General features: G+C 40.0%; 1 protein-coding gene across 1 annotated transcript in view; it reads left to right on the plus strand.

Annotated features, from left to right (window-relative positions):
- Window positions 1–12208, plus strand: part of LOC308297926 (uncharacterized protein) — a gene marked incomplete at its 3' end in the record, with an annotated part of 33556 nt that extends 21348 nt beyond the window's left edge. Inside the window, exons 10-13 of the mRNA XM_080741490.1 lie at window positions 6105–6306; window positions 10733–10884; window positions 11442–11561; window positions 12161–12208. Of these exons, the coding sequence (XP_080597616.1) occupies window positions 6105–6306; window positions 10733–10884; window positions 11442–11561; window positions 12161–12208 (522 nt within the window). The remainder of the gene's footprint in view (window positions 1–6104; window positions 6307–10732; window positions 10885–11441; window positions 11562–12160) is intronic.
- Window positions 12209–22215: the final 10007 nt, after the last annotated feature.

Consider the following 22215-nt stretch of genomic DNA (forward strand, 5'->3'; position numbering starts at 1 on the left):
GTGAGAGGCAGCATTTTTCCCCCTGGGGGCCAAGTGAGGGAAGGGCCATACGTTGTTAGATAATGCCAAACCTTTGTAAAGAGAATATGTAATTGTTTTTCTTTCCATTATCTGTAGAGTGACTGTGTTTGATTTCTGTCCATCTCAAGGTTCTCAGAGACATGGGATGGCTGATACAGATCAGGGAAAATGTGGTATGGTTACTCATGAATGTGATATCTACAGAGCATGGGCAACATATGGCCCGGGACCCTTTGATCATCTCAATCCGGCCCACCAAGTCCTAATAAAAGAAAGACAATTACCTCCCAAAAAAATGTGCATTCTAAAGGGCCACCGTATGTTAATTATTGAGAAAACCGTATTTAACTTAACTCCAATTCATATTTAAACTTTTAGTACTATACCTCCATTCCTCCATCCATATGTGCTTTTCACATTGAAATAGCCAACCTTGAGTCCATATAATATAATGCAATGTGTTTTATCAAGACCTTTGAAGTGGTGCATATCAGCAGATAATTATGATAAGATAGGCCTACTTTAAACATTTATAGGCTAATTTAAACGTTGATATGGCATATGGCACACACACTTTTGCCCCTACTCTTATCTCTGGCACCGTCTGCCCTATTGATGCCAAACTTTGCACACACACTACTTGGATGGCAAATCACAACCTACGCCCCTGATTTCTCACATGGCTCTCTTCTAGCGCCACCATCAGGCCGATTTTTGCGAAACACGTTTTTGGACACTGCTCCTACAGATTTTGCCCTAAAATCACGCAAAGCGGTACACAGTACCTCTAAAGTCATGTCATCAACATGGATCTGTCCCATCTCCCATATTCCCTCCTCATTGGCTACGATTGCCTTCTAAAGTTTGTGTTTGCAACGTGACGGTCGCTTTTGATTGATTGAAGGCTTTATTAGAAGTTTGCATAGGAAAAGGTACAGTTTCATGACGGTACAGTTCACTGGTACAAGGTCTACTAAAAGGAGATCCTGAAAAGACTAAGCTTATTTCAACAGGAAACCATTAAAGTATCTCATATAACATTGAATGCTTATCTCCCGATTAGGGAGTCTTACTGGTATGGCATTGACTTGAATTATTTAATTATGCAAGCAATCTTTTTTTCTTTTTTTTCAAGGTCAGAGTACACCAGAGTGATACAGTACAGTACACAAAAAGAAAAGAAAAAACTAAAACAAAAAACAGACAAAACAGGATTTATTCATAACTCATCTGTAACATAAACCCTTAATATAGTTAGTTACAGGCACAATGGACCAGCAGGTAACAGTAGAAAGTACATTAGTTAGGGTTAGGGTTAGGAGGGTTGGGTATCTATAGGGTTATAGATACCATGTAAATAGATATCAAAATCTGAGCAGCATTGAAATACAATGTTCAATGCTGCTCAGATTTTGATACATAGAGGACAGTAGCATATGTTCAGAGGAACATCAGATAATGTGTGGTTGAAATGTCCTGAGTAAGTTCAAAGTAAAAGAACTCATTATGCTGGTTAGCAGATCTACAAGCTCACAGTGTGTCACATCGCAGCGGCAAAGGCAGCACCACCATCACTCCTCATGCACTGAAGGAAGCACCACCATCACTCCTCATGCACTGAAGGAAGCATGAGCTCAGTTCTCGGCCCTCCCCAAGTTGGCAGAGAGAGTGTAGTGCCCGGGATTAGAGCTTAGGCAATTGGCACTGGGTGAAAAATGAGTTTGTTCTCAAATTGAATTCTCTGAGGCATTACAAAATTAGAGCAAGACCTATGAGACTTTGACCATATTGGCCATTAGTTGAGTTTTGATCGGTATTGGCAATTATGCTGCTGCTGTGTTCTGATTTTTAACTGCTTTCATTAAAGACAAATTTTGTTTTCTAAAATAAGGAAATAAGTGCTTGATATATGCTTTGTGTATTTAAACATCACCAACTTCTAACACTGGTGACCAAACAGAGAAGGCAGACAGAGAACTTCCCAGCAGGTGGCAGTGGTCATGCTTTTTTAACCACCTTCATTATATTCAAATATATTTTTTTAAGTTTAGGATAATTGTGAAACAATCTTTTGGTATAAATGCTTTGTGTATTTGAACATCACCAGGGTCGACCTCTGCAATCCCAGCCGCTATTGCATAGCCTGGGCCATTTTAATGGATTCCCTGCCTTAGGTAAGCATTGCAGCTCCATCTACAGGTGGATTTCAGTCATAATCATTAGTCAAGTTTTAATAATAATAATTTATTTTCTCTGTAAGAGACAAGAATAACTGGTGTTGTGCTAGTGGCATAGGCCGGAACCACCGGGACCCCAAGTTGGGTCTCCAAATAATTTTAATTAGCTTAATGTCCAACAATTTATTTTTTCTCAGTAAATAAACCAAGCAAATAAACCAACATGCAGTATAAGTGTAGGGTACACATTTCTCAAGTGACAATTTAAGGACTTTTAAGGCATTTTTTAATACCAAACTTGAAAATGTGTCAAATCTCTCCAAATATTAAGTAAGAAAGAGGCGAACATTGTGAATAGCTGATCTTCAAGCTACGCCTCGATTAAGCTTGTAGCTCAGCTATTTTCACAAAATGTATCTGTGGAACAGGGTCATATTTAATTTAATGCCTTCAATTCCAAGTGCTTGTCGGGCTGGGGGTCCCCAGTTCAAATATGATTATTTTGGGGGGTCACAGCCTAAAAGGTTTGGGAACCCTTGGCGTAGGCTATCAGGAAACGGCCAGCCAGTGTCACAATGCTACACAGTGCAGGGCAGTTGACAAGACGGGTTAGTTATGTCAGTGGTTCTCAAATAGTGGATTCCAGGGACTCTGTGGGTTCCTTTAGGGGGGTCTAAATTCACCCATACAAGACTGTAACTCTGACAGTAGTGTACAAATGGAACCAAATGAACCCAAACAGGTTCATTTGGTTCCATTTGTACACTGTCAGAGTTAAGGGGAGACCCTGAAATTTGAAAGTTTAACACTGCTTTATGTATTCTTTTCTTTTTAGTTGTGAGGTCCTGGGTTGGAGAAATGGCCCCAAATGACTAGTAGCACCACCATCTTCACTCACTCCAGACTTTTCAAAGATGTGGCAATGATCCTCCCCTTGTGTTCCAGCACCAATCTATAAGGTATGATTTGCCTAATGTATTTTGATATTAAAGACTTAAGATATGATTTGTATTTTGCAAATGTTGTGACGTGTGGAAGCGGGAATTGAACCCAGGACTTCCTCTTGCCAGAGCAATGCACAAACCGTCATGCCAATAGGGCTGAGCCTGATTGGTAGGGCTGCTGTGGGCTATCTCAAGGCTGTACTACAGTAACTATGGAGGCTACAAAAGCACTAATACAACAACGTTCTATTGTTTTGTATGAGCCTGTTGTACCTAGATACTGTAGTCTTGAAATTATTTGGCAACATAATAGTTGGCTATTGTCATAATGTAACATACAGTACATAATAAGCATCTACAGTACATGTAGCTACTAATACTTATACTTAGTAAATATGGTCTGAAGAATCGAGAGACAATTCTGGAAATGTGAGTGTGTAGGAACCCTATTCACAGGCGTTTCTTTCCTTTTTAGTTTTTCTTTTTTTTAATCCCTTGGAAATGCAGTAGAGTTGTGTGAATCTATGGGAGAATGCATGTCAGACAATTCAATTTCTATATTCTATACAAATTTTATTATAAATATAATCCTTGCAATTCAGTGGGGGGGTCCATGCGCCACCTCTTGTTTTTAAATTTGAGTTCATTTATTTATCCAAACATTTTCAGGAGGTTGCTCTCTGTAGGTCAGGGGTCAATGACCTTTTCATCACTCTCCAACCTATATTTCACATGCAGTGGAACTGTCCAAACAGACCACTCCTGCTCTAAAGTAAAACCTTTTCATGTCAAGGACCCCCAAACTGATACATATTAATCCCGTGGACCCCTTTTGAAAAGCTGGGGAAAAGCTTGAGAGAGAGAGAGAGAGAGAGAGAGAGAGAGAGAGAGAGAGAGAGAGAGAGAGAGAGAGAGAGAGAATATGTCATCCCCATCCCACAGAGGCCAAAGAGCATGACCATGTACTGCCAAAGCCCTTGAACAATGGAGAGTGCTGATTTTGGATGAGTCTTTAATAATACTCATAAGTTAGCAGCACTCCTTATCCTCACTCATATTTTTTTCCCCTGTTATCTCTGATGATCACCAACAGGCTCTGATTTCAGTGGTTCAGCACTCCTAATGCAGTACATGGTGCTTCATCACCATCTGGTGTTTAGACAGAGGAGGAGAGAGAGAGAGAGAGAGAGAGAGAGAGAGATGATCCATCCCCTGGGTGTAAGATTGTAAGATATAGCAACTCGTTTTCAGTTCACTTGCTCTCAGGTAGAAGCAATAGCAGTTGGACTGGTTTAGGGACCTATTTACCACAATTGTTTTGCTGTTTATTGCCCAGAAACAATTAAAGGTAAGACAAAGATTGTGTTGTATATAAATGGAAATGTTGAATGACTTTTGATTACTTTATATGACAGAAATGTGAACAGCATGAGGAACAGTCAGGCGTTTTGGCTAAAAGGATAATGTTAAAAAGAAGATTAATTTCAGTGTTGGAAGCTACTTTGAAAGCGTATCGTGTTAGTCCGTGAGCCAGTAGTTACCATCTCAGGTATACATCTCTAGAGTTAGAAGATATAATACGTGATAGCATTGTGCCAGTGCCGTGGTTGCTCTATGAGTGCTGTCTTGCATTATTACACTACCAGAAAATACGACAGTCAATAGACTCTAACCCTAACCCTAACCCTATATGAAAACAATATTACTGGTTTGGGATAGTGGGGATAGTGAATGTGTGTTTTCTAGCAATAGGGGTGTGTGTATTCTCCCCAAAAGTCACTATGAGGATTATTCCCCTCAGATGGTACCAGTGGTGGTGGACCAAATGTGGGGCCCTGGCTTACATGAACTTGGGCTTGAACCTGCAGGATAATCCATTCTTACTATTTACTCTGTCAAGAATGAATAAATGAATGAATTACAGATCACTAGCAGTAAAACTGCTTGTGAAATAAGCACCTGCCGCAAAGGTGATATTCATGTAATGTTAACTCATTCAATCCAGGAAAGACTTTATAGCTATAAAGTATACAGTATATAGCAACATAAGTTCAGAGAATGGCTTTACTTACATACTTATATTTCGTTTATTGAATTCCATAATACATTTAGAATCTACTGTATGAAATCATGGCATTACATATTTAGTTTATTTACAGAGGAAACCTTTGTGTAACATCTTGAAAACAGAAGTACATTGTTTGTGACACAGCGTGAGGCAGAAGTGGAGGACCCAGAAGCAGAACACGGCAGGCAGGCAGATCATGTCCAGTATATATTAACAAGAAACAAGAAACACAATGAAGTAGACGGGACACTAAACTATACTGGGAAATACTAAACTAGGGGAAAGACACAGCAGGATATGTGAAGGCAGGAACACACAGTAACACTCACTATAACCGCATAGAAAATATGGATGGTGGGAACCCATTCATTGGTTTTAATGGGTACCATTAAATGCTATTCGCTGCCAACGGCCACGTGGGTGCAACTGCAGGGATACGGTAAATGTGTTGGGTTACACATCTCCATTCAGAAATATTGCCATACAGAAGATTGACTTCCATTATTCTAAATGGAAGTGTCACCAAAACCTACCTATCTGTCTGCCTAGTGTCTGTCTGTCTCTCTACAGTAGAATATTTTTGAGCGGTGGTTACACCGTCTCCTATACGTGGCCGTGTGTGTATGCGTGCGTGTGTGTGTGTGTGTGTGTGTGTGCGTGTGTGTCTGTATGTAGCCTGCAGGCCTGCAGTACCTTTTATGACCACACATGTTAAGGGAGGGGCGCTGTTGTTCAGGCCAGGCCAGACCAGGCACACACACACACACACACACACGCACGCATAGAAGTAGGACCGCAGAACTTAATCCTATATGCCGAAAATACATAACACATAGTTAGAATTCCTTCTCCATTGCTTTGTTTTTTCTTAATCTCCATGTCCTGGTCTTATAGAGAGACATGGCCAACGTTGTCCAGCAACAACCCCCAACCTATAACGTCCAACAACAGCCACCAACCTATAACGTCCAACAACAGCCACCAACCTACATTGTTCAGCAGCAACCAATCGCCATGGTTACCACCACCACCACCACCCAACAGTCCTCAGCATGGAGCACTGGCCTTTGTGACTGCTGCTCGGATATGGGAACCTGTAAGTCATCTATGAACCACTTTGTAATTGTAGGCCCCTTGATCTGATGACATTTCAGGGAAACATCGAGTGGCTCCTTTGCTCTGTAGGATAAATGGTGCATTTATATAGCGCTTTTTATCCAAAGCGCTTTACAGAGATTGTGCATTACATTCACCCATTCACACACACATTCATACACCGGTGGCGGAGGAAACCATGCAAGGCACCAACCAGCTCACCGGGAGCAATGTGGGGTTCAGAGTCTTGCCCAAGGACCCTTCGACATTAACTCAGGGGGAGCCCGGATTCGAACTGGGAAACCTTCGGGAACCCTTCGTGCTCTAATAACGGTTTCTCTACCCATGAGCTATGCCGCCCCACTATCCTTATGGATATCCCATAAGGCCATGTGCCGATGACTTAGAGATTTTCTTCCCAAATGAAATACTAATAAAAACAAATGCTGCAAAACATCATCCACTATTAAATGTTTAACGGTCTGTAGGAATAATCAATAATCTTATCTGCTGCATGAAAGGCTTGATTGGTGTAGAGAATGATTGATTGGCACAAATAAAGGCACAGCTGGGTCCAGTTTTACTTTTAGTTTAGACACATGATGATCTTGATTCATTGTGGACAAAACAGATTCTTAATTATGTAGTCCAGGCATTTTATCCAAAAATGGGGGTCAACCTCCCTCTAATTGCAACAAAACAAAACAAAAGAATTGCAACAAACAAAACCAAAACCAAAAAATGAAGGAATTGTATGAAGGGAAATATTAGAAAATGGCCTAAGTATGACCCTACCTAAAACGCCTTTTACACTGTAGCCCTTTTAGTCTAAGCAGAATTTCAGAAAATGTGATTATTTAAAGTGCAAATTGTGTTAATTAAGGGTTTTGTACGCGCGATGCGAGGCGTTGTGTGCTTGTAGATCGGCTGATACATTTTTTTTCTGTCTAAACACCATCGACAGCTCGTCATACTCGCCATATATAGGCATAATGGACAAACTTATATAGCTTGTCATACGCAGTCAATGAGTTAAGGGGACCATTTAAAAAACAGCTGCTAAATGCCTCAAAATTGATCATTTAAAGATGGCGGCCACCACTATACTGAACTATATTAAAAACAAACAATCCACTGCCATATTCTTATTTGAGGAAAGTGCTTAAAACCCACGATTGTCACAAATGTATTGTGACAATTGTCATTCAGGGATTATCAAAAAAAAAAAAAACCTGGGACACATTCCTTATAAAGAAATATCATCACCAATATGTGTCTAGACTTAAGAAAGAAAGAAATTCAACTCCCCAGGGAAATGTTTCCCAAACAATGGGTTGAGAGTGAGACTCATTATGGGTCAGAGACCCATTTGCAATTATTTCACTAGATAAAAAGCAATTTTTTGTGTGAATAGAGTAGGCCACTTGTTGGCCTACTCTAAGCTATAGCAATTTGCACCTGTCTTGGGCATAGGAGGAAGCAGATCTGTGTGGAGGTCCACTTTGGACCAGCGGGACTAACCAGTGAGCCGACATAGGGACACCCTGTTGTTCTATGCATAGCCATCCACCACATGGAGGTCTGTAGAACCCTCATCACCAGGGACTGACTCTCCTCACTCTCTCTAACTGCCTATGAGCACTCCTCCTGGGCTCACAAGTGGCCTACTCTATAGCTTTGATTGGACCTGTCTATGCCAGCTATGTCATTGTTGTTAAATTCAATCTGTGAATGAAACTGGTTCTAATGCCCTTTGGACATATACATATGGCTGTTCTGAATGGGCCACTTAATTGCAGCTTTGAGAACCGCTCATCCAAAAAAGTTCAAACTTGATACTGCATTTCCCACATACCTAATGTTTGTCTTGGTAACTCATTGTTTTTAAATTCAATATGTGAATTAAACTGGTTCTAGCGCCCTTTGGCCACCTAATTGGAGCATTCTTAAGAACCACTCATGCAAACAAGTTCAAACTCGATACTGCATTTCCCTGACCCTGGGTCACCAGCAACACACCTGTTCAATCAGTTGAGTTTTTTTGTTGCAATTAGTGGGAGGTCAAGTGACACTATTACTGGACTGTGTAGTGCATTTTGGTGGTGATATGAAAAAATACAAAATGCAACAGCTGCAAGAGACATCTCAGCTGATTATCTCTATCAGGAGTAAAGAGATACAGGATGTGTCTGAATCTCTGTGTTCATATGAAGATTTTAATAATATAATAGTCCAGAGATAATCATCCAGTAGGTCTTCTAAAAGTTTTAAAAGCATAAAAATATATGCCATTGACAATATATCACTCAGAAAATGATTAATTTGGTAGGTAATCTGATGTTTGGTGTTTAAAGTTGTTTAAAACATATTGAAGAAACATAATGAAGAAAACAGAGAATTTGTGGACAGAGTTGTTTGTTTGTTGAGCTGGCTTTTTTAGAGCGGGGGCTAATTCATTTTGGCAACAAACAACAATGAATAGTACTAATATGACAAACGTGATTCACTCGCACCTAGGTTATGGATAACTGAACAAACCAGATCATTTGCAGTTTCCTGCTCCAAATCTGAGGACTAAATCTGATGTAGGATCGGATAGGGTTTGTGTGAGGCTGAAGATGCTTTCCAGCATAAAAAGTATGATTTTATAGTATGGTTTACATAGAAGTCAGTCAATTGTCTTTCACATATTCATATACATTTTATTTATTTATTCCTTAAATATTTTTCATCAGTATTGGGTTTGTGGGGTGGGGGGGCTTAGGGGGTGCTAAGCCTTCATCAGGGGGGCTAAAGCACCCTCTTGCCCCTCCTGGAGCCGCCACTGATCTCCGCCACCGTTGCCCCTATACATGCCAAACTTTGCACACACACTCCTTGGCTGGCACATCACAACCTCCGCCCCTGATTTCTCACATGCCCCTCTTCTAGCGCCACCATCAGGCCGATTTTTGCAAAACACATTTTTGGACACTGCTCCTACAGATTTTTGCCTAAAATCACGCAAAGCGGTACACACGTCATGTCATCAACATGGATATCCGTGTATCTCTGTAGGTCATGCCTGACACTGTTTCCCCTGACACATTACTGTGACATCACAGGTCTATGGGTTTGCTGTGATGTCAGGGGAACCACTCTTAACAGAATGGGTTTGCTGCTCTGACATCACGCTCTGGCTTCACTCTGATGGAACACTAACAGAATCCCTTTCATGCCATATATGGAGTTCCCTGATGTCATCAATATTAAGCCCATATCTAACAGGACTTCATATGGGAATGCCCATATATGGAGGATACAAACCACACTAACAGAATCCATATATGGCCAAGACAGATGGTCAAGACAGCCCATATCTGTGTGGCTGGTTCCACAGACATGGATCTCCATGTATGGGCATAAAAGGGTATGATGTCAGATGTCATAGACATCATACTGTAGGACTTTCTTATAACTAATAACTGAGTAAGCATGTTTGGGCTCTCACAGCATATTTCCATATTACAGTACATGGATCTCCATATATGGGTACCAGGGGTCTCCATATATGGGTAATTGGTCCGATATACATCACTGGCCAGATGCAAAGAATTGGCGCTCTGAGGCGTCTTATAGTAATAATAATAAAACCTTTATTTGTATAGCACCTTACATAAAATGTAGCCCAAAGTGCTTCATAAATAATGAAGATAAATAATAGCCAGTAAAAACTAAATTGGCAAACAGAGACCTGGCTGGTGCCATGTGAAAAAGAGATACAAAAATCATTCTGTGATCTCATCGTACAATAAGCCTTTGTTAAAGGCAGGGGTGAGATGCCATGGGCTCGCGTGGGCTCGGCGTGCCAACACTTATTTTGCTGCACGCACGCGCGCCTCATATGCACACACTAAACACACACAATAAAAACAGCGTGCGTGAATGACGTCATGAATTTAGAGGACCCACACTTCTTAAATCCATATGACACCACTGGTTAAAGGTACACTACTGAAGGTATCATTAAGACTGTCTGTGAGGGGAGGGGGGAGCTCAGCTAATTGCTCCCGTTGGACTTCAAATGGGGTTGTGCACTGAGTTCATTGATTGGGCCATAACTCGTTTTGTGCTTGTTAGTGATCTGATCTCTCTAATCAATTAGAGCATAAAAGACCTGTTTAATGCCTGTCAGAGAGGGGAGGGGCGGGGGCCTTCACAGACTTTTCTGTCCCTGCAAGGTTTGAATGTCAAGTTGTCATATAAACGGTGGAACAGAACACAAAATAGAGCCTGCAAGGAAACACCCCAGCACAATAATATAGTGGCTGATAAAGGAAATGACTGCTAAAATAATGTATATAAATATATATAAAAAATAGTCTTAATGTTACCTAATGTACCTTTAATAGCCGACCACCTTTCTCCTTATTCTCCCCTCCCTCCAGGTTGTTTCGGCTACTGGTGTTTCTGCTGCATGCAGTGCCAGACAGCTGGTGACTTCGGCTGGTGCTGCTGCATGCCACTACTGGATATGCTGTCCTGCTATGCAGTGTCCTGCATCCTCCGTGGCTCCATGAGAGAGCGATACAATATCCAGGTAATACCCCCTACCTACCTCTTGAATGAATGGATATCTTTGGTGACAGAATTTCCCCAGCGGGATCAAAACAATTGGAGCTCACACAACAACCTGTTAAAGACGCCAAAACAGGATTTTATTCATAACTCATCTGTGACATAAACCCTTAATATGGTTAAATATATATAGTTACTGGCAGAATGGACTAGCAGGTAACAGTAGAAAGATCCCAGGCATGTACAGTAGAAGTGTCTGAGCAGCACTGAAATACAGCTGCATGTGTTCACACTAGACTAGAGGAACATCAGCTAATGTGTGGTTGTCTGAAATGTCTTTGTTAGGAATAGGCCTAACACCTTCAGATGGACCATCTTGTTTTCAAGGGGGTCCACAAATTACAAAATATAGTTCATACATTAGACATGTCAAACCACATCAACTAGACAAAACAAACTAAACGGATGTTATAAACCCAACTCCTTTGTTTACACAATTCTCTCTCTCTCTCTCTCTCTCTCTCTCTCTCTCTCTCTCTCTCTCTCTCTCTCACCCTTACCTTCCTCTTCCTCACTCAGGGTTCATTCTGTGATGACTGCTGGAAGATCCTCTGCTGTTACCCATGTAGCTGGTGTCAGATGAATCGGGAAGTGAAGTTCAGGAAGCAAACAACCAACAACACGGTCATCACACAAATTGTGGGGGCGCCCGCTGGCCTACCGATCCAGGCGCATACCAAATAGGCTCTGATGCCTCACAGTGTGTCGCGGGTTCGAGTCCAGATCCCGACGACCTTTGCTGCATCTCACTCCCCATCTCTCTCCCTATTTCCTATCCTACTGTTCTATCAATAAAGGCATGAAAAAAGTTGTGAGAGGCTAATAGTGGGGCGCATTTTTACCCCAGGGGCCAAGTGAGGGAAGGGCCGTACGACTATTGAATTTAAACAGTTGTTAGATAATGCCAAACTTTTGTAAAGAGGATTATGTAATTGTTTTTGTTTCCATTATCTTCATATTCGAAACACTTCTTCTATACTGGCATGTTTACTATTTAGCATTTGGCACTCAAAACGTATTGTCTGATGTTAGTACACTAATGCACCCTTGTCCCTTCAGTTATACAAGCACAAATTGTTTAATCAGAGTTGAATTAAAAGTTTTAATTTTCTGTAGAGTGACTGTGTTTGATTGCTGTCCATCTCGAGGTTCTCAGAGGCAAGGGATGGCTGATACAGATCAGGGAAAATGTGGTATGGTAACTATGGTTACTCATGAATGTGATGTCTACTCTACAGAGCACACATGGGCAACATACGGCCCGGGGGCCGGACCTGGCCCTGTGATCATCTCAATCCGGCCCACCAAGTCCTAAAAAAAAGAAAGAAAATTACCCCCCAAAAATGGCAACCGTTAATGATTTTGAGAAAAACGTATTACACTTGACCCCAATTCATTTTTCAATTTTTAGTATTATACCTGCATTCCTCCATCCGTGCGTACTATTCACATTGAAACAGCCAACCTCAAGTCCATATTTATAACATAATGCAATGTGTTTTATCAAGACCTATGAAATGTTGCATATCAGATATGATATGATAAGATACTTTATACATTTATAGGCTCATTTAAACGTTGATATGGCATTGACTTGTATTATTTAATTATGCAAGCAATCTTTTTTTCTTCTTTTTTTTCAGGTCAGAGTACACCAGAGTGATACAGTACAATACAAAAAAAAAAAAAAAACAGGATTTATTCCTAACTCATCTGTGACATAAACCCTTTATATAGAGGCACAATGGACCAGCAGGTAACAGTGGAAATATCCCATGTACAATAGATATCAGAATGTCTGAGCAGCATTGAAATACATAGAGGAATTACTCTCTGAGAGGATCCATCAATGAGATTCATCAGATGCCTTGCACGCTATATGGCATAAAATGAACCAATGAATTAGATGCTGAGACTATATAGCCTCGGTTATAGAGCTGTTAGATTGTTAGACGTTGGTGCTCTGACCCAGATTGAAGTTAACAGCCCGGTTAAATACCTGTATACTATAGTGTGTGTGGCGTGACATGGTTTATGACACATATCTCCTTGTGCGGCCACTGACCCTTGATAAGATACTTTATATCATGTAGGCTCATATAAAAGTTGATATGGCATTGACTTGGATTATTTTATGCAAGCAACCTTCTTTTCTAAGGTCAGAGTACACCAGAATGATACAGTCACACAAATGTACAATGTGTGGCCCTTCACTCACTTTATTGAAGTCAGTATGGCCCTATCTAGAAAAACATCTTGCCCACTCCTGCTGTAGAGCCTGATAGTCATCATTTCTGTAGCCATTGACAAAATAAATCTTCAGACAGGTAACCTGAGCAGGTGATGTTTTCCAGTAATTTCCCAATATACATAGATAGCAAGCCTTAAAGGAGTGCAAATCCCTAGCCTCCTTCAAAATTGGTATGAAAAGTCACCTTCAGGCGGCTGCTACTCGAGACTAGTAAATAGACTAAAGCCCCCATGTTTCCACCCCCCCCCCCCCCCCCCTTTTTTCTACAATTCTTCTGCTTTTGTAATTGATGTTATCCTATGTAAAGTACTATGTTCTATCCGTCTGTCTTTCAAAGTTATATGAGATACTAGCTCCTTTTGGATCCCCTCACTCCACTGCTACGCAGCTCCGAGATTGCGTAGCAGTGGAGTGAGGGGTTCCGAAAGGAGCTAATGAGATACATAAAGTGGTTCCTGGCTGTGTAAATGAGCCGTAAAGCTTACTAGGATCTCCTTTTAGTTGAACTTGTACCCGTGATTTGTACTGTCATGAACTGTACTTTTTTCTATTGCAAACTGCTAATACATTCTTCAATCAATCAATTTCTGAATTCTGGTAGCCCTACTTCTGCGGGGAACTTGGGAATAGTGTACTCTGTTTCAACCCGGACAAGATAGACGGAAGGACGGGAGAACCGTTTCCGTCCCTTTCTCTTGTCCGAGTTGAAACACCGTAAACAGAGCAGAGAGAGAACGAACACGACGCCGAGATAAAGGTTTTCACTCACAAACCTTTGTGTAACTTTTGTGTCGGAGAGTGTCGTTCAAAGAGGCTTTAAAGCAGTGGTCTGTGGAGACTAGAATCCTTACTTTAGGGCTGCGTTAAAGTGTGTTTTCTACCAAGAGACATTCTTGGTGAAGGTATGTTTTTTTAAAACCTTTTTGTTGTTTATTTATATAGATTAAGAATGTAACTTGGAAGAAAAGGGCATTTCACTAGGCCTACTATGGTAGGCTAGTGAACCTGAACAGTTTTTACTACAGTGTTTAATAATAATAATTCAAATAGTTATTATTTCATACAAATTTATTCTAAAAAGAACTAGGCCTACTGTTTACCTTAAAGAGGGAACATTTTCTACTACGATATTAATTATATTTTCCCACATCCATCATGATATTCACTAGACTGCAATCAATGAAATAAAAAGGACCTTAAAGGTTTTGAATTCATATACTTTCATAGTTACAATTAAAACCATCTTTCTGTAGCAATGTGTTTATGAAGGAAATGTGTGAAGGCAATTACTATCTGAATAGAGAGCTATTAATACAAAATACTTTGATGCTGCAGATATTAATCTTAGATTAAATGGCCTTTCCTCTGGTGCCATCTTTTGGCCAAACTCTCCACTTGGATTTGGAAGATGTGTCAAAATGTATTTGACACATTGTTGTGAAACTTGATCAGTTCATTCATGCTTCCTGGAAGATTAACCCTAAACAGGTGTTCCAATGACCTTGATCTTCTAGCGCCACCATCAGGTCATAATAATGAAGGCTGCATGATTGTGGCAAAAACAAACACAATTATTTTTGGTCAATATGATTATTTACTCCTTGAAACCAAAGTGTTAACAAACACATGGACTGCAGCACTGGTTTGTTGACCATGGCTGACCAAGGCTCTCTTTCCATCATCTTGGCTCAGATCAGAACTGTGAATGTTATACAATGAATTGCTGGGAGTCCAGCCCACGTCACTTCTGCTGTTTTGCACTGACCAATGGACATTTTACATTCTCTGTAAGTATGTGCCTGTATGTTAATTACTGCCCACACAAAAGGCCACACACACACACACACACACACACACACACACACACACACACACACACAATGTGTGGCCATTAATGTGCCAGGCTACAGCAGTCGATATGTCGTCAGTTCAGTTTTCAAATGGAACATACAGAATCCGTGTCAGTTGAGTTCTGCTTGTATGTGAATAAATGCTAATAATGACTTCAAGATTGTGTTTTATTTTTTATTCCTGTAGGTATATATAGAGAGTATGTTATGTGTATCATTTAACACACATGTATGTACATATATATATGTTGTGCATATATGTGCATATATTCTACATATATATGTGTACATACCAGTCAAAGGTTTGGACACATCTTCTCAAACACACATTGAATAGAAGCTGTGTCCAAACCTTTGACTGGTAGGCTATGTGCATATATCTTGCGACCATATATAAACATAATATGTGTGTAGGCATTCTGTGGACCTTAATGACCAAACTAATAGATAAAACAGAAATAAAAAGTACGGCAGAAAATCACAGGTTCCCTCCCATTTTGGTGACTGGGTCCCCGGCTAACTACACCTACCACACATCCATGCATTGCTGACACTACTGATTACTGACCTACACAGCTCAAACTCTTGAAAGTATTACTTTTTATTTTTTACATTTTGTTAATAAATTATTGTTACATTTAAAACCACTACCACGTGTCCTCAATTTGTCTTGGCCCCACAGGCCGGGTTGTGACACATACACATTTAATTATTAATTATATATTTAATAATTCAGCAGTATTTAATTGAGAAACTAGTTAAACTTTAAAGTTTCTAAATGTTTTTTAATGGTGTGATGATACTTGTATTATGCCTATTGTAGCACTTTGAGATTGTCACGAATGTAAAGTGCATTATAAATATAAATATTATTGTTAGCCTTTTTTAATGTAACTGTCTATAGTGAGAGGCAAAACAAGAAAAACTTGTGGCTGAAACTGCTATAGTTTTGATCATCTGAAACTAAGAAATCCATATATGACAAAAAAGGTATGAATTTTAATGACATTACTTGGGCTAAAATGAAACATCTCTGTTTGCTTTAAAGTGCTTTCAAGTGTAAATGCAGGTGCAGACTCAGTAAAAGTACAAACTCAGTTGTGTCAAAATGAACCCTGATCATCAGGGGGTGATCTAGTAGATTCAGTCATTGTATCAGGGGTAGAGGTGTTTGCAGTGGGTTTTCATCTTTTGACCTGTCATCTCTCTTTTCAACTTTAAATATAACCTCCAAAATTTTATTAGTGTGAAAGGCCTGGTGGTGCATGAGTAAAGCAGATGCCTTACAACCTGAAGGTTGTGGGTTTGAATCTTGGTTAGGGAATGTCTTCATTTTTCTTGTTTTTAAGGCGATGAGGGCGGAGAGAGCCCAGCTCCCTCCTCACGCCCCCTTTTAGCCCCGGTGGAAGAGGGAGGAGTTTTCAGGTGCCACACCTCCAGGGAGAGGAGCTTTCGAAATTTACATATTAAGTTAAATATTTATTATCTAACATTTTCTTCAATTTATTATTTTTTTTTATGGTTGTGATTTATTTTTTTATTTTTTTTATGGTTGTGATTTTTCCCAGTTATTTTGTTTTTGTAATAATTTATTCTATTTTTTTTTTTTTTTTTTTTTTCAGTTTATATATTAGTGATCTTGCCCATTACCAGTTTTATTTTATTGTTTCACTTTGGTGGGATATTTGAGTTCATTGTAGTGCATTTTTGGGTTGGTTCATTGGCCTTTTATGTAATCTTGAGGTTTGAGATGTTTTGGTTTTGTTTGAGGTTTGAACTTAGAACCTTTGACTTGAGAACCTTGGTTTTAATCATTGAGCCATGCTGATGGCGAACGTAATACTTAAGCCAACATTTAGAATTTAGATGGACAGTGAAAATGACCTGTGGGGAATTGAACCCTCCACCTTTGGTTTGTTAAACCTGTGTTTTAACCATTGAGCCACACAGGCATGGATAATACATTGGGGAACGTAATACTTAACCCAACTTTTAGAATTTAGATTGACAGCAAAAATGTTCTGTGGGGTATTGAACTCGTCACCTTTGGCTTGTTAAAACTGTGTTTTAACCATTGAGCCACGTTGGCACGGACGATGCAACGGCAAATGTAATACTTAAACCAACTTTTAGAATTTAGATGGACAGCGAAAATATTATGTGGGGAATTGAACCCATCACCGATGGTTTGTTAAACCTGTGTACATTCCTTGAGCCACGCTGGCATGGATGATACATTGGCAAACGTAATACTTAACCCAACTTTTAGAATTTAGATGGACAGCGAAAATATCCTGTGGGGAATGGAACTCATCACCTTCAGTTGGTTAAACCTGTGTTTATCTCTGGAGCCACACTGACATGGGCAATAAAGGCAAACGTAATACTTAACCCAACTTTTAGAATTTAGATGGACAGCAAAAACATCTTGTGGGGAATTGAACTCATCACTTTTGGTTTGTTAATCCTGTGTTCATCTCTTGAGCCACAAGGGCATAGAAAAATATTTGAGAGAACGTAATAGTCAACCCACGGTGGGTTCTTCAGGCTTCAGTATGACGTTGATCATGGCCAGTAATAATGTCAGTATCATGACAGTAATGGTGTGAATAATTATGGTCAGTATCATTTAAGTTATTCTATCAGGGGAAAAGGTGTTTGCAGTGCATTGTCATTTTCTCTGGGGCCTGGTGGTGCATGAGTAGAGCAGATGCCTCACAACCTAAAGGTTGAGGGTTTGAATCTTGGTCAGGGTATATCTTCATTTTCGGTGTTTTTAAGGCGGTGGGGGCGGAGAGAGCCCAGCCCAGCTCCCTCTCTTTTAGGACCAGTCGGTGGAAGAGGTATATGTTTTAGAAATGTACACTGTAAGTTAAATCATTTTTTACTCAACATTTCCTTTTTTGGGGGCTTCATTATTATGCTAGTGTTTACCCAGCAATTTTATGGTATTATTCAGTTTATATGTCATTGATTTTTCCCTTTACTGTTTTTATTGATCTTTTAGTTGAGACATTTGGGTTTCATTGTAGCACATGTTTGTTTGATTTACCAGTTATTTAAGTTATTTAGTGGGTTGAGATATTTCAGTTTTGTTTTGAGGTTTGAACATGGAACCTTTGAATTGTAAACCTTGGATTTAACCTTTGAGCCACGCTGGCATGGATGGTTCAATGGCGAATGTAATACTTAACCCAACTTTTAGAATTTAGATGGACAGCGAAAATATCCTGTGGGAGATTTGAACTTCTCACCTTCGGTTTGTTCAACTTGTGATCAACTCTTAAGCCACAATGACATAAAAAACTATTTCAGAGAACGACTAATACTCTTCAGGCTTCAGTATTACGTTGATCATGGCCAGTAATATTGCCAGTAGGCTATCATGGCCAGTATCATGACAGTAATAATTATGGTCAGTATCATTTCAGTTATTCTATCAGGGGTAAAGGTGTTTGCAGTGCATTTTCATCTTTTGAAAATGCCCTGTCACCTCTCCTTTCAACTTTAAATATAAACTTCAATTTTTAATTAGTTTGAAAGGCCTGGTGGTGCATGAGTAAAGGAAATGCCTCACAGTTCCAAGGTTGAGGGTTTAAATCTTGGTCAGGGAATGTCTTCATTTTTCTGTTTTTAAGGCGATAAGGGCGGAGACAGCACGGTAACATGTCATTAGGTCAAACACCCTTTGGATCGAGCACCAAACTCTAACCCAAACCCTAATCCTAACCTCAGTAAAACTATGCCTAACTCTAACCCTAAACCTAACCTCAGTAACCGTGACGCGGGTGATTATCTAACCTGCCAACGCTGTTCGGCTTGTTCTCAATGTAAGAAAGACAGGAGATGGTGCTCGATCCTATGAGTGTTGGTGACCACAGGGCCTGTGGTCATTCATGACTCAACCATCTCACAGGTCTCCTCATATAAATACCTGGGGATTTGTATTGACAACTCACTAACATGGAATACACATGTGGACAGTCTCTGTAGTAAACTACAGCAAAGACTTTCTCCGCCGTCTGAGGGTTCACGGTGTTGACCAAAAGTTTATGTTGGTATTCTACCGAGCAGTCTTGGAAAGCCTGGTCAGATTTGGCATCACAGTTTGGTTTGGTAATCTCTCAGTCTAAGTGCAACTGAGGTCCAAATTGCTCAGATTGGTGCAGAGTCAGACTGCAGGGAAGATCATAGGAGTAGGACAACTCCCCTCTCTGCAGTCCATTTATGAGCAGATCACACTAAGACAGGCTAAAAGAACAGTGAGTGATGCTACCCATGTTTTACATGGAGAATTTGTACTTCTGCCCTCTGGCAGAAGAAGGTACAGTGAACCTATGTGGCACTATATCAGGTTTAAAAAATCCTTTGTCCCTGTGTCAACTAAAATGTTGAATGAGGCTCTGAAATAGAATTGACAGTGATATTGACTACTAACTACTTTCTGTGCACTTGTGTATTGTTGTCCCCCCTCTGTATGTATTTCTAGTATTGTCATTGATGTTTTATGTTTGGCTGCAGTAGGGGTGAAAGCCCAAGCAAAACTTCCCTTGTGGACAATAAAGTTTACCTTGACCTTGACTAAAGTTAATTGTCAGATCATTTTAGTGGAGTAAAAGTACAACATTTGCCTCTGAGATGCAATGGATGGAAATACTCAAGTATTCTCAAAATTGTAGTATAAGTAGCCTACAATAATTCTAGGCTACTTTGCTTTACACCACTGACAACAACTTTACTGATTTACCTCAGCTCTGGCTCTTACACACAGAACCTCAACATGTAGAGCTATCAGTACCTCAGCTCTGGCTCTTACACACAGAACCTCAACATGTAGAGCTATCAGTAGTTTACCAAATCATGGCTTTTTTTCTGATTAGAATTTCTGTCAACTTGGCCAGTGTTGTTGTGGGCTGTTTTATCGCTGTATTATCTATTTGGGCTTCATATGTGTACATAAAACGATATGACTGAAGCAAAGACACATTTTAATAATGGCCAGTTAAGTGAATAATAAGATCAAAGTAAAACATTTGGGTAGGATCAAACCCACAACTTCTGGATCATGCAGACTTGCAGTTCAACCTAACTTAGTGAGCTAGCCTACCCTCTGCCTTCCAGTGCCTTGTCTTCTTTCTGATTAATAAGAAAAAAAGAGGCTGCATGGGTACAATTCCAGCCATTAAAACGCCAAATGTATTTGTACATAAATCGACTTGATGACTGAAGCAAAGTAAGACATGTATAATAATGACCAGTTGACTTAAGTAATACCCCAGTGAGGTGGGATTTTTAAATTGTGAAAGTGAATATTCACCATTTAAAAATCCCACCTGGGGACATGCATGCTTGAGATTTTTATTTTGAAATATTTGTAGTTTTTTAATTTCAAGCACCCATGATGCTTTGGCAATGGAGCATAGGGGTCCTTGGCCTGAAAAACACTAAAGACACCTGCTCTACAGCTATGATTACAATTGCAAATGGCACTTTTTAAAACCTATAAAACAAAGTTAATATTTCACTGTTGCGCTGAGGATGATCAATAGCCTACTGCATTCAAGTGCACGGCCTGAACTAATATCTACTGTACCTGCACATGAGGTACATCAAGCCTCAGGTACAGCAACCACCACCCTGAATATAAAGAGGACAGTTGTGGAAATGGCACCCCACACAACTTTACTTGATTAAGATCATGAAGGAATGCAGCCACCAGAGGTCGTCATGTAGCAAAAATCTATCCACCTACAGTCAGAACACTTCAGGCCTAGTACTGACACTATATACCAGTGTCAGTACTAGGCACTAAAAAAGGTCAACTAAATACCAAACAAAAAAACACATCTAACTCAACAAAAATGTATAACAATCCCATCTATCTCTAAGACGTATCTAGGAGGACGTCCAAATTTGGGAAAGGTTTAATTATCAGAGTCCCTTTGACTTCTATTCATTTTACAGTTTTAAATATTTAATAAATTATGAAATATACGTTGTCATATGACATGACAAATATCGATCTACAAGTTCAATGTGTCATTATGCAACACATTGTGACCTTGTAGGTCAAAGGTCATGTGTCATCCTGACATTGTATAGCTGATCATGTGACCCGACATGCTCAGGAATGCCTGGCTCAAAGGCACTTTGAAATGAATAGAGATATTAAGCCTATTAACTTAGTTGACCGGGAAAACTGGGATACCAATTTCAGCCAATCAGGAGACAGAACTCAGAGAAGTCAAATTGAAAGTGATAAAACAAATGAGCAGACCTGGAACTCAAACTAATAAATTGTGTAGTTCTCTTCCCTGATTGAACATGTCAACAGTAGTTTCTTACACTGTAATCTGCATCTCTTTTTTTAAGCCACCATCTTGAGACAATTTCCTTGGCAGGATCAATAAAAGGTCTCATCGTACACACCCACAGTGTAAGTTTCACACTGTACACGCCTCAATACATTCAAAAGTCACCTGGCAAAACGGTCACAGGTTTGATTCCAGGCCACAGCTTAACCGGCCATGAAAATGGTAAGCCAACCTACGTGCTTACAAATCGTTTGTGTAGATGTAGAAAAATTCAAGCAGCAAATGTACAGACACGCAAAGGAGGTTTCTGTCAGGAGTGGATAATGCAAATACTCGTACACTTGAAGCTCAGATAAAACATGTGCAATAGTGTTGCCATCCTTGAGCATTCAAGGTGTTAACAAAAAGGTCATGCAGAAGTCAATGTCGTCGTCCCCATACTTGAAGGCGACATTCACACAGGCACGTTTTATGACGATTAAAACGAATCCTATAACGTATTGTTGGAAAATACACAACGGTTGGGCATGTGTGAAGACGCATCCGTATTCTTTTTCGAATAAAAGAAACGAATGCAAATCCACAAAAAAACGGTGGTTTCGATGCGCTACCGCAAACGCTTCCCTGTTGGTGTGAATCCATCCGTCTCAAATACAGGCAATGAAACATTGTGGTAGGCTATATAGAGCCATGTGCGGGTTAAATCCATAGTTATTTATAAAAGGTTAAATCCCCCCGTCTGTTCTAATTAGATTTCTGACGATTCTGGCCGCCTCCTCCCCTCATTGATTTCTGATCACCGCTCCCTCGATCGCACATGGTGTATTATTTGTGAGGAGTTGTTGCTCACAGTTAAATAAAAGGAAAGTGCCACTGGA

This window comes from Nannobrachium achirus, assembly GCF_963921795.1.
Source record: "Nannobrachium achirus genome assembly, chromosome: 14".
NCBI lineage: Eukaryota > Metazoa > Chordata > Actinopteri > Myctophiformes > Myctophidae > Nannobrachium > Nannobrachium achirus.